At 37.7% G+C, this 15,428-nt stretch overlaps 1 protein-coding gene across 1 annotated transcript in view; it reads right to left on the minus strand.

The window, feature by feature from the left end:
* FARSB (phenylalanyl-tRNA synthetase subunit beta) overlaps nt 1-15,428 on the minus strand; it is a 65,496-nt gene that overhangs the window by 33,836 nt on the left and 16,232 nt on the right. Inside the window, exons 6-14 of the mRNA XM_081242461.1 lie at nt 14,354-14,504; nt 13,121-13,229; nt 12,101-12,171; nt 10,558-10,619; nt 9,565-9,616; nt 7,978-8,039; nt 7,497-7,704; nt 6,900-6,980; nt 3,048-3,140 (exon numbers count right to left, since the gene is read on the minus strand). Coding sequence (XP_081098587.1) covers nt 3,048-3,140; nt 6,900-6,980; nt 7,497-7,704; nt 7,978-8,039; nt 9,565-9,616; nt 10,558-10,619; nt 12,101-12,171; nt 13,121-13,229; nt 14,354-14,504 — 889 coding nt within the window. The remainder of the gene's footprint in view (nt 1-3,047; nt 3,141-6,899; nt 6,981-7,496; nt 7,705-7,977; nt 8,040-9,564; nt 9,617-10,557; nt 10,620-12,100; nt 12,172-13,120; nt 13,230-14,353; nt 14,505-15,428) is intronic.

The raw sequence follows: 15,428 nt of genomic DNA on the forward strand, positions 1-15,428 counted from the left end.
TCCCCCTGGCATACTGCGTGTGCTCCAGCCACACGCAGCCATCAGGATCCCATCCCAGGCCTCCACACGTGCTCTTTCCTCTGCCTCATACATTCTTCCTCTAGATTTGTATGTAGCTATCTTACTTCCTTCAGGTCTCTGCTCAAAGGTCTACATGGTCCTACATGGGCCTGCCCTGCCCACCCTGGCTAAAACAACAGCCCCTCTTAGATCCTGCACATGTAACAGTAAGTCCTTAAAAGGACTTGCTAGATTGTGTTGAGGAAAGAAGAGAACACAGGGACCTCCCTGGTGGCGCAGTGGATAAGACTCCATGCTCCCAATGCAGGGGGCCCGGGTTCAATCCCTGGTCAGGGAACTAGCTCCCACATGCATGCCACAACTAAGAGTTCGCATGCCACAACTAAGGAGCCCGGGAGCCACAACTAAGGAGCCCATATGCTGCAACTAAGGAGCCCACATGCAGCAACTAAGACCCAGAGCAGCCAAATAAATAAATAAATATTTTAAAAAAAGAGAGAGAACACCTTTCCTACTATATTCACTCTACCAGAAAGCTGCTATTAGCCTTCAACTCAGTGCTTTCTGAAATATGGGTCACTTTCCCAACCAGAGAGAAAGTGTCCAAACCATTCACAAAACAAAACTACAATGTTTAAAGAAAGCTTAACTTATTAGAATGGAAATAAGCCACTTTTGTAGATGACTTTTTTAGGGTTTTTTTTTCACTTTATTTTATAGATAAGATTTATTTACTTAAAAACTCACAGCAACACAAAAAATTAAACCTGAATAAGATCAAGCTCCTAGATCTAGCTCCAATTTACTGAAAATATAGGGGACCACAGGAATATAGTCAGCAAAATCCTAAATGTGAGAACTCTACAGGATAAGTGACCCAGTTTCTTCCACAAAGTGAAAGGGGGAGGGGGAGAGAGGGAAAGAGATGAATGGTTGGAGGAGCAACCTGTGGATTAAGAGACTTAAGAAGCACATCAATCAACTTTAATATATGAACCTCATTTGAACCCCAAATCAAATAAACTATTTGAAAAAAGACACCTGAGGAAATTTGAACACTAATTGGATATTTGAGGATATTAAGGAATACTATTACTAATTTAGGGGGATATGGTAATTTTCTGTAATTATGTTTACAATAATTATAGTAATATTTTACATACTTCAGTAAATAACATTTCTCTTATTTCATCCATTCTCTAGTATAACTACTACCATAAAATAGCCCAAAGTTAAGAATTATGCAAAAGAAAGAATAAGCTTAGACAACAAATTGAGATACAAGACCATGAACAACTTACACTTATTTTAACCATAAATAAATATAAACCTGTTAGCCACATTGGTAATGGTAGGACGTATCTGTTCATAAAGGAGGAGTAAAATAGGGAATCTGTCAAATCTAAAAGACAGACTCTCACCTCTTAGGTAGTATTTAATGCAGAAATATTGAGTCTTACGTGTGCTGAGCCACAGCTATTTAGAGTGACATTTAATGTGTTTCTGATTTGTTTTCCTTCCACTTATATAAAATAGATACGATGTAAACCCTAAAGAACATAACATTACCACACTGTAAGAAATCTATCAAGCTTGAGAAATAAAACTGGGAGAAAAAGAAACACTTGGAAAAAACTCAAATAAAAATCCATTAAGGGCTTCCCTGGTGGCGCAGTGGTTGAGAGTCCGCCTGCCGATGCAGGGGACATGGGTTCGTGCTCCGGTCCAGGAGGATCCCACATGCCGCAGAGCGGCTAGGCCCGTGAGCCATGGCCGCTGAGCCTGTGCATCTGGAGCCTGTGCTCCGCAACGGGAGAGGCCACAACAGTGAGAGGCCCGCGTATCGCAATAAAAAGAAAAAAAAATCCATTAAGACTTACTGAAAATTTTCTCTATCCAAGTGAATTTGAACATCTCTTATTAAAGAGAACACCTCAGACGTCTTAGAAAAGCTAGTCGGCATCAGAAATCAAAATATAAAAATTATCACAATCCTTCTAAACTAGCGTAAAGATTCTTCAAAGTTCTGACACTGAATATGGAGAAAGAATTTATGTATTTGATGCATATTATTAGCAATTAGTTCTTTAGTCTAGCTCTAATCTGCCACATTAGTATGTAGCTCTATACATTAAATCTAACTTTAAAAAATCTAAATCTGAACATTTTTAGAACTTTTAGAATTTTTATAACTAATCCAGACACTACTTTTACAAAAGTGAAAACCAAGATCCAAAGAAACTATCTCAAATCAAAGTTCATGTATTATTTTATAATTAACTTTCTGAAAAGCATTTCCTTCCAATTCTAAGATTCCCCTTGATTCTAGAAGACATGATCTTCTCTAAAGCCTGTTTAAAAAAACACTGAAATGCAAATACATGGAAAATAGAATGAGCTTATTATATGAAAGAGATAAGACGATTCAAAGTCATTAATAAGCAGATATTATAACTTTGAAATGCTCTCTTTTTATAGTTAAGGTCCGAATCTATCATGTAAATCACTTAATGTTTACTATTAAGGGAGTATCATTCTCATTTAAATATTCCTAACCTCCACATGAAACTGCCAATAAACTAGACAATTACGATGAAAGGCACAGTCAGCATAGTCCAGAACTGGCATAACGACTTATTTCAAAGTAAAAGACTTAATGGAGGTACTGGGAACAGGTGTAGTTTCACTTATTACAAACGGATAGAAAAGAGATGAAACCTGAAAATAGTATTAAAAAAAAAATCAATTGTGAAATGGAAAGTTCAGACAAGAAAGGCTGGGCTAGGTATAGGTAGCACAAAGCAAGTAAGAACCACCTATAAGGTTAATCAAGAAAAGACTATAAGATATTTAAAGAATTTTTGTCAGCAATGTATGTAAGAACCAAATATAAACCTATCCAAGAAGAAATTCTAAAGAAGCTCTATGATTTTGCCATTTGAGATAAAATAACTGAAGAGACTTTTCATAACTCATGTACTGCCTCTCAGTTTTTACCCAGATTCTTAACTACTTAAAACTCTTACCTGAAATTCAGCTGTTTTAGGATTACTTATGAGGACTGCCTTTGTTGCAGAGATATCCAAACCCAGTTTATCAGCAATATCTTCTTGGGAGCACTAAGAAATACATAAAAATAGATCAATATGGAAAAGCAATGACTAAATCCAATATAAAAAAGTATTTAATGCTGTAACAACTTTTGATGGCCTCATGGCAATGTAGATTATATAAAGTAAGCTAAGAATAAGCTGAGAATAAACATATATCAATTAAATTCAGGTCCACAGCAGATGCAATTTAACGTTAATAATTCTCTTACAATGAGTTCTAACCATGATGCAGAGCTAAAGTACATTTTTCACACGGAGCTGCTGGTATAACCTGTACTTGGGCCCCCCTAAGCTAGCCTCCCACTGACCTCACCAGTCGAGTCTCCTGCAATCCCCTACTCATTCCCTGAACTGTACACTTTTCCCTACCTTCACCTGAAATGCCCTGCCTGCCCGACTTGCTGCCACCCCGCCCCCTGAAAGATTCTACTTAAAAGACATCTCTTGCACCACTTCCATAAAAATAACCCTAATGACTCCAGTCAGAAATTCTCTCTCCCTCCTTGGTGCTCATATGACTTTCTGTTTTGACTACTATTGTAACCTCTGCAAAATCTGTACTGACTTGTGACAGGATGGTGGGACTAAGAGCAGAATTCACATGGCCTCAACTATGTCACTTAACTTCCATGCAGATGTGCTTGATAAATCTCTGGGTAATGAGCAAACTCCTAAGCACTCACCCACCAAAAAGAGAAAGATGCCTGTCACCCTCAAAAACCAGGATGGTAGGCAGAATTCTGAAAATAAAACTCAATGTCTATGAGATACAGCAAGTCTTTATCTTAATGACTCTGAGATAAAGCAAATACAATACCTGTCGCAAACTAAGTGATCAAAAAATATTAATGACGATAATTAATGTCATTATTAAGAATAAACAATTATCACATATATTAATGTTAACGTTTGTAAGAGTTTAAAACGTAACATGAAAACTGATGTACCATCAGTTACTCTTTTCTATTTTCCAACATTAGGTTGGAAAATAGAAAACTGTCCTCAGGACTAGTGGTCTGTATTTCACTTAGAAAAAAAGAATGGGTTTAGATGCCAATGCCAGTTCTAACAACTTCTGCCTTGCTCTTTCAGGAAGGATTCTGAAGACACATCCAGGCACAGCAGCAAAGAGCTCCCTGCATCGCCATAGCTGCAGCAGTGGAGAATGGCAGCAGGCATGCTGGGAATAACCATTTTTTCCTCCATAACATGGAGGAGTTTTAATAACAAGATTTAGACATAATGTGACCAATTAGGAAATGCAATTTACATGATGCGATCTATTCTCAAACAGAACTAGTACTGTCTGTATCAAAGAAAAAGGGCCCACAGACACAGAGCTACACAGCTAGGTATCTGAATGACCTTGCACTTTATCATGATGATGGACCTTAAGGGACAGAGGTAAGAAGCAATTTCAATCAGGTATCCTGAAGTGGCAGTAGCTGGTATACAGGATGAAATGTTTATAAGTGTTAACATTTATGTGTTTATTTTAAATAAACACATTTACTTGTTATAAAAAATAGAATAAGTAAACGAAGCCCATAATATTTACAAATATTATTCTTAAGTAAGGCTGAAGTAGTGAGCTAATTTAAATGAAAATATTACAACTGGTATGCAGATACAGCAAAAATCATGATGATGATGTGAATTACTTACACCTGCGAAGTCAAGGGCTGGGTTTTAGGAAGAGAAGGGCCGTTACTCTTGTGCAAAACTAGATATAAGGCTCAGTGATGTTTAGGTTTGCTTAGAAAGTATGTTAACTTTATAAATACCTTTCATGTTGAAATTCCTATAGGAAAACTGTTACTACAAATCTGAAACTCTCTAGCACCTAATTCTGACCCACCGCCCTGCCCCGCCCCACCGTGATAAAGTGTTGAAGTGACCTTGGGCAATTGAACAGACGGTTTCTGGCACTCGTGGTGGGACAGTTCAGTCACAGGCCTGGGGTACAGACAGACCTGTGCTGGAATCCCTGGTCTACAGCCAACTGGCTGCGCGAAGTGGGACAAGTTACCTCAATTAACTGCTGTGTAAGACAGAAACACCTACTTCACAGGGCTGCACTGAGAGATGGAATCATGTACGTAAAGCCCTTTGTGGAAGACAAACTCTCTCTGCAGAGTAGCTACTTGTCAGGAGGCAGAGAACGTGCTCCCCCTTAGATGCGTGGGGCTACACAGTTACAAAATCAACTCCTTTGCCACTTAATTATAAAAAATAGAATACATTTCTAGAAAAACAGAATACATTTCCTTGTGCTATTTTTTGTACATCAGTTCACATGAAATCACTGCTGCTCCTGACTGCATATGCATATGTGGTCTATGTATGAATGACATGGTCCTCAAACCTAGCATTCAGTCTGACATAACAGAAAAGCACTCCTCAAGAAGTCAAAAGGCCAGATTCTGGTCATGGTTCTCCTGCTGTCTGTGTAAACTTTGCTGGGTACTTATCCTCTCTCAGCCTCCGGGGCTTCCTCACTGGTACAGTGCCTGGCATATAACAGATGTTCCATAAATGCTGTTGAATAAAAGATTTCTAAACCAGAAAAAGGAAGGTGTTGGGACTTCCCTGGTGGTGCAGTGGTTAAGAATCCGCCTACCAATGCATGGGACACGGGTTCGAGCCCTGGTCCAGGAAGATCCCACATGCTGCGGAGCAACTAAGCCCGTGCACCGAAACTACCAAGCCTGCGCTCTAGAGCCTGAGAGCCACACTACTGAGCCCATGTGCCACAACTACTGAAGCCCGCACGCCTAGAGCCCGTGCTCCACAACAAGAGAAGCCACCACAATGAGAAGTCCACGCACCGCAACGAAGAGTAGCCCCCGCTCGCCACAACTAGAGAGAGCCCATTCGCAGCAAAGAAGACCCAATGCAACCAAAAATAAATAAAATAAAATTAATTAAAAAAATATTAAAGAAAAAGAAGCAAAAGGAAGGTGTTGAACTAGATCTGGAAGGTCCCTTCCAATAAGAACATTCTATGAATTACAAAGGCTCAATAAAGTGACGTAGAGAGAGGCTACATCTCCTCACCAGCCCTCTGTGCACTGGTCGTGATTCCCACCACTGCCTTCTGTGAACACCTTAAAAGAGTGAGACGTTTAGAGCTGGAATTGCGTTGGGCGGAGCTTTCCTAGCTGTTTTGGGTTTTGCCTTACATCGTTAAGCTGAAACGGACTTGAATAGTCAAGAAGTACACTGTGGGCACCAGAGCACAGCTCAGCAAGAGAGAGAAAGAAACTACAAATTGCAGACACATTTCGATATCTTCAAATGCTCGATCTGCTGGGGGAGGGAGATTTCTGTCTGATTTTGTAATAAAACTCATTTCCTGACTTAGGCCTTTCATGTCAGCTTTTCAACTCAAAGCAAATGTCTGTGAACATGTTCAAAGACAAAGAAACAGGCTTAACGTGGAGCAGTCCACAAGCCCTTAACCAGGGCGGCATCTAGTGGGTACAGCCACAACCAAATTAAGACTAAAAATTCTAACTTAATAAATTTGGTTATGAACTTCATTGTGAACCCTCAACAATTACATGAAACTCTAAAATTTAGTCCTTTGTGCTTTTCTGTGACTAAAAAAAAGAAATCTTCATTTCTTTACCAGAAATTACACAATCTCAGGTAACAAAGTGTTCTTTATAACTTTTTATAAATTCATACAAGGAATCACAGAACAAGTAATTCGGAGATTAAAAGAAAACAATCAGCAGGGCACGAAAAGCATGTACAACATACCAGAGCAAAGGTAAGTGCCTCAGTGAATCCAGCAGCTGCCATGTCGTGTCTCAGGAGTTCTGTCAGTTTATTTAGGGGAAACTGGGGGGAAGAAATTATTTCACCTCAATAAAATTTCCCACTTTTTAAAAATTAGAATAAAAAAGAGAGATTTATAGAAAACTTGTCACTTAAAGGAAACCACCCTTCCATCCTAATATGTTGCTCGGCCCACCATTTCCCCACCACACAGACCTCTCCCCATCACCTCACTACCCCAACACTCCTACCCAGACATACAAACCCCCCGCTTCTACCTCTCCCACACACCACTTCTGCCTTCAGGCCCAGGATCAGAAAACGAATCTCCTACTTAGAGATGCAAAAAGGGCTCCAAACTCGAAACCTGTCTTTCTTCAAAGAACTAGTCATCACAGGTTTTCAACGTACTCTAATCAATCGGGCATCTGTTTTGCATCCTCTCCACAGCAAATGCCTCTCAGAGCAGAGCATGGCCAGTACTGCTTAATTCCTATGTTCTGTTTTTCTCGAAGCCTTCCTGGCATTCAATAATCAGTTTCTAACAATAAGGAATGTTTATTTAAGGTGCAACCTTACTTGATTAGCTATGGTGTATGTTTTCGGGAGAGTCATCTGAATGTTGTTATATCCATAAGCAATAGCTGCATCTTCTATGATATCACAGGCGTGGATAATGTCAGCTCTGGTCGGAGGGATTTCAATTTCAATCTGATTCCCATCGCCTATGACTTCTGACTTTAAACACATCCTGGTCAGAAGCTTGGCAAGATTTTCTGGAGTTTCTCTGAAATAGGAACATACAAACCATAGACTTCACTGGATTATTTAAAACATGTTTATATTTTGTTTTAAAATATGCTACTACCTGAAACCTGTCTTTGTGAATTCCAATAGACACCAGACATCCTAACTAATGTTCTATTGTCACTTATTACTCTGAAGGGATATCAAAATTCTCTCCAAGCATTTTCTCAGGGAAAATTAAGTAGTCATATGTGTACTTCATTCTTGAATTCTCTTCAGCAGTAAAGAAATAAATGAAGTTTTCAGAGCATACCTGATCCCAACTTTTTTGTTAATTAGATCAGCTCTCACCATCTCCTTTCGATAAGCCAGTTCCTTAGAGAGAAAAAGAGTTTGAGAAGCTGAAATCAGTCCTGCCAGACACAGCATTAGCCTCTTTCTAATTCAATTCATTATTGCTGTGGTTTCATTACCCTCCCAAGAAGTTGTCATTAGAGCCAGATATCAAAAATAAACTCAGGGCGCTTCAGGACATGATTTGCTACATTATATTCATATATGAACATTCTACTTGCTAGACAACTGGAACTGCTTGGAAATCTTATAAAATGCCAAACATTTTTCTCTTTTACTTGGTCAGTCACCATTCTCTTCAGCAAAACACTAGTGCATTCCATCATTTCTAAAATGCTTACAAGTCCTGCTGAAGATTTTCAATTTCACCTCATGCAAGTAGGTGTTTATGACCAAGGAAGGAGGAAGCCGGTGCCGCATTGTACTATCCATCATACTGAATCTGAGACTGTTATCAACTCATCCCTTTCCTACCGTTTTGTTCAGGTGGGGAAAAGCAACTATGACCCACTCCTAGCTATCAATCTGCTCCAGGAGACAGTAAGGCTGGGAGCATCTCATGAATTAGTACTCACTCTCCTTCAAACAGTACGTAACTCTACCATGTGAGATAGGAACAAACACACATAAAATCCAGGCTTTTCAGCAATGTTGGAAACATACCTATGAGTACGTCTTATCACCAAATTACTCTCAAAATTGTAACCGCCACTAGCAAAAAGGCCATAAATTTAAAAACCTGTGTGGACTCAGGTAAGGACAATGGGCTTGCTATTCAAAATGCAATTCTCAGAGCAGAAGCATCATTATCACCTGAGTGCGGCCACCACCATGTAAAGAAGCCCAAGCTAGCCTGCTGGATGAGAGGCACTTGACCTGTTCACCTCATTGCCAAGACGCAGACATGTCAGTGAGGCCATCCCAGGTCATCCAGCTGCTAGCCCACCAACCAGCTGGAGCCTAGCAGAGATCAGCCCAGCCAGTCCTGACCAGAACTACCCAGCTGACCCCCAGAATCATGATATAAACAAACGATCATTGTTTGAAGTTAGTAAACCTTGGGGTGGTTTGTTACATAACAAAAGCTAACTGACAACAGCAACTAAAATCAATTTTAAAAAAAAACCTGCTATTGGGACTTCCCTGGCGGTCCAGTGGTTTGGAGGGCTGACTAACCTTAAAAGGGGCGAAACTATAAATTACCTAGGTACCTAGTTAATAAGGAAATAAACCACAGGAATTATGGCCATATAATGCTGTGGTATTAATGTAGTAGGTTGGGACTGTCTGGGCTTAAATCCTAGCTCCACCACTGAATAGTAATAGGCAAGCTATTTAACATCTCAAGGTCAAGGGCCTAATGATAGCAACCACCCTCATAGGGTTAATGTGAGGATTAAATCCATGTAATACATACAGTATAGTGCCTGGCATGTAGGTGGGTGGATGCACAGATAGAAAGACCAAAAGCACTCTATAGCTATTATTATTAATGTTACTGCTGTTGTCAAAGTCATCATCATCAAGTCACTTCTTCTATACTCACTGGAAAGGTATGTAATTTTCCATTAGGAAAAACTACCTCAGCTGCTTCAACCCTGAAAACAAAAATAAAGCCAGAAATAAAATTAAATATAAATAAAATAAAACTTAAGGGGAAAAAAGGGCCATCAATTCTAAAAATGTGTGTAGTTAACAAAACTTTCACTTGGTCTACAACTGCAGCCTCAACACACTCAATCTATTCACATTCCAACACTGCTGTCTGGATTAATCCTCCCATACACATTACTATTCCATTTCCTGTGGCTCCCATGTCTCTTCAGGCAGCACCCACTTGATAAGTTTATCTCCCAGTCCTGCAAAGCATGCATCCTTGATGAACACCTTGCCAATACTGACACACACATTCCAGGCTTTACCAGGGTCACGCTGTTACACAATGAAAGCTGACTGACACAACCACTAAAATGCAAATCAATTTAAAAAAATAACCAACACTGCCCATACAATGTCAGTCATGCTTTCTACAGTTATACATTTATTTTGAATTATAATACTCTAGAATAAACTATGATGCTAGTACACAGTAAGGGCCATATAGTTTTGATAAGCAATTTTTTAAATAAAAAATTAGCTTTGGAACAAATACAGTAGTCTTATAAGTATACACAGGATACATGCTTCACTCTTATATATGATTCTCTATCTTTGTTTAGCTGTTCCTTCTGCTGTTTCTCCATGTTCAGTCTCAAATCCTTAAATACAGCTTAAATTTCATTGCCTCCATGAGGTCTACCCAGATTGCCCCAGCGAGCAGTAACTTGCCCTTACAAACGGCCAGAACATCACTGAAACTTTTTAAGGTACTTATCACTTTTTACTTTATATATTATTTGTTCATGTCTTAGCTCCCCAAAGAGATTATATATTCTAGTTACAGGAACCACATATTTCATCTTTATATTAAGCACAAGGCCTTAGTGCTCTCACTTCAGAACAACAGGCCATCATCGATAAAGATGTCGAACGAACTTACGTAAATTGATTCTCACAATATTCACTGAACGTGGTGACAATGATATCAAGAACTATTTTTGCCTGCAAAGGAAAAAAATATTATGGTAACCCATAAATATACTTTCTTCCATCAGCTGGAAATGAATTAATATTTAATATAATTTAGTCTCCAAACATCTAAAACTGTATCTGTATATATAAATTTTAAAGAAAGAAGTGGAGTAAAAACTCTTGAGCTTGAGAGGCCCTGACCTTATCTTCAGGTGTTCTGCATTTATGCGGTTCTCTGACAGTTACAATCCATGACTGAGACAAATCATCCATTTCCCCACCCCCTCCCTTGGGCTGAGCAAATTTCAAGAAAGACAGATGGCTAACTATGGCAGTAAACCTTTTCAGGCTCATAAGTTTCTGCAGCCAGATGCCAGACTCCTGGCCCAAGCACTTACTAGCAGTCTGATTTTGCGCATGTTACTTAATTACTGTCTTTGTACCTTTGTTTGTTTGTTAAGTAGAGATAATAAAAGTTCCTACCTCATTTGGTTAATATAAGGATTAAGAGTATGAATGTGTGTGTGTATAAAACACATAGAGCGATGCCTGGTACACAGTGAAGGCCATATAGATTTGTTAATTTTTTTTTTTTAATTAAAAGAAAAAATACAGTAACCTTATTGGGATATATGCTTTGCTTTTATATATACTTTATTCATTTACAAGCTTCAGAAAAGACATCCAAGGTCTCCTAATATGCAAATTTTAAAAAAGTTTTTAACAGGAAAAGCTATATTATTACCCTGACAATATTTCTGCAGGCACATATGGTATATAAGAGTTATAAATGAACTATCTTACAAGGATCTCCAATCCTGTAAGACGTATGTGAATGCCATTTATCTGCCCTGCTTCTATACTCCAGCCTTCTGCCATTCAAGTTTACCTTTCTTAATGTGCTTAACTGCCACCTCACTCTATGGCTTACTTAACATTTGTAAAGAAAAAATATGACATAAAAAAAAGCTTTCGTAACAATCCAATCTAATATATACGGACGAAAAGTGACTGAACGATTAGTATTCTACATATTCTAGACACCTTTGTGTGTACAAACCCTTTATCAATTTGCTAAATAAAACTTGATAGCCAGTTGGTTTTAATTTTTTTTATCAAGTACACAAAGGTATGAAGTTAGCATTCAAACTAAGCCAACTAAGATGAACACTTTATACAGATGGCATTACAATGTATAGCCCATTCTCTGTTTTACAGTAATGTATTTGGCTAATTCTCACAAGATGACAAGTTCCTTGAAGTCAAGAACATGTAACTCATTATTAAATTCATGGCATTGGAAAGATAGTAGGTGCTCACGAAACATTTGTCAACTGAATGAAAGCACCTTAACCAAAGTACAGAATAGCTACATCTTCCTAATTTTCTAAATGGCTAAAGTATGTCCCTGCCTACAAAATAAACATATTTTAAAGTTTAGCCACATGCTCTTGGCCCAGAAGTAAAAATCTACCCTGACAGTACAAAAATAGAAAAAAAGTTGTATTTACCTTAGTAAAGTCAGTCCCTGTGCATTCAATAAATATATTTCTAGTATTTACTGTTATTTTGGAATGATTTCCTACAACAAACACAAAACAATAATGACAAAACAATCCGTTTCAGAAATAAAAGTGCACGAAAAAGCTCTACAAAACAGAAACTACATTTTAATTTAGAACATAATATAAGCTGACACCTCAGAGGTAAGGTAAGGAGATATACAACTTTTATTCTAAGCTCCCATTATAAGCTGGAGAATAAAGATAAAATAAAAACAAGGCTTTACTGAGTGCATTCCATATGTAAGGTGCTTAACAGAAGTTGTCTCGTCTCATTTTCACCACGATCTATGACAGGGCTGCAGGCAGGACAACTAAGATTCAGAGATTAAGCTCACTGAACATGACTGCAGCTATTAAGCGGCAAGGCTAAGATTTGGGTTTGGATCTGGCTCACTCCGAAGCCCACTATAAGTACTAGAGTCCAAGATCGTGAGGAGGAAATGATTCTCCTTCCCATCATGAGTCAACTGAACCCCCTTCTCACCTCCAGAAGGGCAAACATCTATGGCTCTGACATCACTAAATTTTGTAAATATGTTCAAGTTGCTTCTTCAACAAAAGCTTCAGAAAGGAGTTAAGAGGGTAAAATTCAGTTTTAAAATTTTAATTTAACTATAAAACAGCAGGCCAGACAAAATTTGACTCTAAGTTTAACTAAATGAATTACCTGCTAAAACCACAATATCAACACCCTTTGGAGGAATATAACAGAATCCAGAGACTAGCACCAGAAAATATTTATAATAAACTTATAAATATGTATACATTTAAAAATTACACAAAAATCACCAGTAAAATATTGAAAAATGAATGAAAAGAACTATTACAATAGAATCCACAAAAGACCTGAGATTCTCAGATTGAGTCATCTGATTGATTCAGTCAAGTCTACTGAGAATTCCACAGAAATGATAAAGAATAAGAGGGAAACAGCAAAAAACCTATGGTGCTTAAGAAATAACTCACCATTGATGACTGGAGGCATTGAAAGGACGACACCATTGCTATCATAGATAACCGGATACAGAGGTTTATTTTCAATTATATGTAAATAATGTTTAAGGTGGTTGTCAGTCTGAAAAAAAAAAAATAAGTCAAACAAAATTAGCTTTTTATTTCTGTCACTGTAATTAGTTTACATACCTACCTAGCATAAAAAGAGGGGGGAAAACTCAGAAAAACAATAAAACAGCCCCCAAAGTTTTAAATGTATAATATTTTCTAATGTAAATTAATATCTCAGAATCCTTTATACAGCCTCATTTCCTACTGGGGAAAGATAAGACCGCAATCGTTTTTCAAGACTGAAAACAGACTTGCAGAGTAAGCCTGAATCACCTTAAGCAAAACACAAACCATACAAAACTATTTAGATAAATAGGAAGAAATCACTTGCAAATCAGGTCGATGATAATAGCTGCTTTTTCCAAATGATACCCACCTCTTTTACTATTTGTTAAATGCAATTTAAAGTGACTACTGAATTCATTTTCACTGCTGGACTCTAAAGTGCTAATCACGGGAGGCAGACGCTTTTTAATAGTGCATGCTACAAAAAAACTAGCTAAATCTCATTGTTCCTTATATTTGAATGAGTTTTAGTTATACCTAAATATGAATATTACAATGCGGTATGACCTGCTTCAGTGGTTCTCAATCCTGGCTGTACGTTAAAAACATCTGAGAGGATAAAAAAGTAATAACAGGGCTTCCCTGGTGGCACAGTGGTTGAGCCTGCCTGTCAATGCAGGGGACATGGGTTCGATCCCTGGCCTGGGAAGATCCCACATGCCGTGGATCAACTAAGCCTGTGCACCACAACTACTGAGCCTACATGCCACAACTACTGAAGCCCACGTGCCTAGAGCCCGTGGTCCACAACAAGAGAAGCCATAACAATGAGAAGCCCACGCACTGCAACGAAGAGTAGCCCCCGCTCACCGCAACTAGAAAAGCCTGTGCACAGCAACGAAGACCCAACACAGCCATACATATATACATACATACATACATAAAAGTAATAATAAACAAAACTATGCTCAGACCTCACTCTAGATCAAAGGAATCAGTATCTCTGGGTTGGAGCCCAGACGCTGCTATTTTTTCAAGCACTCATTTTATTGCCCTAATTAAGACTTGATTTGGGAGGAATTTCATGATCTATCCAGAGCTATTACATTAACATAAAAGAACATTTACCTTGTATATGTTCATCAGTTCACAGGCTGTATACTCCTTGGTCTTATTTAGAGGCTTGAATTTGATATCGGAAGGTTTCTTCGCAGTATAAGTAAATGGGCCTGATAAAGTGTCCAAGTCATGGGTACCAATAGCAACCAAGGCTCTTTTCCTAAATGTGGAGAGACAGAGAGAAAGAAAAACAGAAAACGATTTGAATATCTCAAAGCAGAAATTCTAAAGATAACATAGAGTATAGGTTTTTTTATTTTTAGACACTTCTTTAAAATAGCCTGTTACCACTATACAGCACCTTTACAACCATTAAAAATTATGAGAAATATAAATATAAAGCTACTTAAAACACATTATTTCAGCAGCTGAAGTAAATCCCTTCCACTATGTTTTCCCTAGTACTATATTAGGACGTTTTCAAAGTCAACATACCCTTTACCTTCTTTTAATCTATTTCCTCTAGTGTCCTCAAGTAAACATAAATCTTTTATTAAATTAGAATAAACTACCAAAAAACTCCTGTGTTTTTTGGCTTTTCCATATTTTCCTAAATTTCCTGTCACATAGCTACATTGCTTTATTAATGAAAATTATTTAGTTTTAAGAACTGTGAATTATATTTAAAATTTAATATGTAAGGAAATTTCAAGAGCTATTAATTTCATTTGTTCTACAGTTTATCTGTAAAGGATTTCAGGTAATTTTAGGAACTTAAAGCAAGATACAAAGTAGGAGAGAAAGAAACAGAAGTAGGGATATAAAACAAAGCCAGAAACAATGTTGATACTAAATTAGAATTTCAAAGCTTACTGTCTTATCACAGAGGGTCACAAATTTGGCTCTAAGCTTTCCAAAAGACAACTCAAAAAGAGAAAACTGGTCAGAATTAATGATGTTCTAAAAATTCTTAAAACGTGTTTTAGACTATGTGTACATATATTCGAATATGTATGCATAACCACAATTAAATATCAAATGGATAAAATCATTAGTAATCAAGGAATGTGTTAAAGTCCATATTACATGAACCATGACATAGTTTTTAAAATTTGTAAGAAACAAATTTTGGTCAACCTCGAAT

This window comes from Mesoplodon bidens (assembly GCF_964165515.1).
Source record: "Mesoplodon bidens genome assembly, chromosome: 8".
In the NCBI taxonomy this organism is placed as follows: domain Eukaryota; kingdom Metazoa; phylum Chordata; class Mammalia; order Artiodactyla; family Ziphiidae; genus Mesoplodon; species Mesoplodon bidens.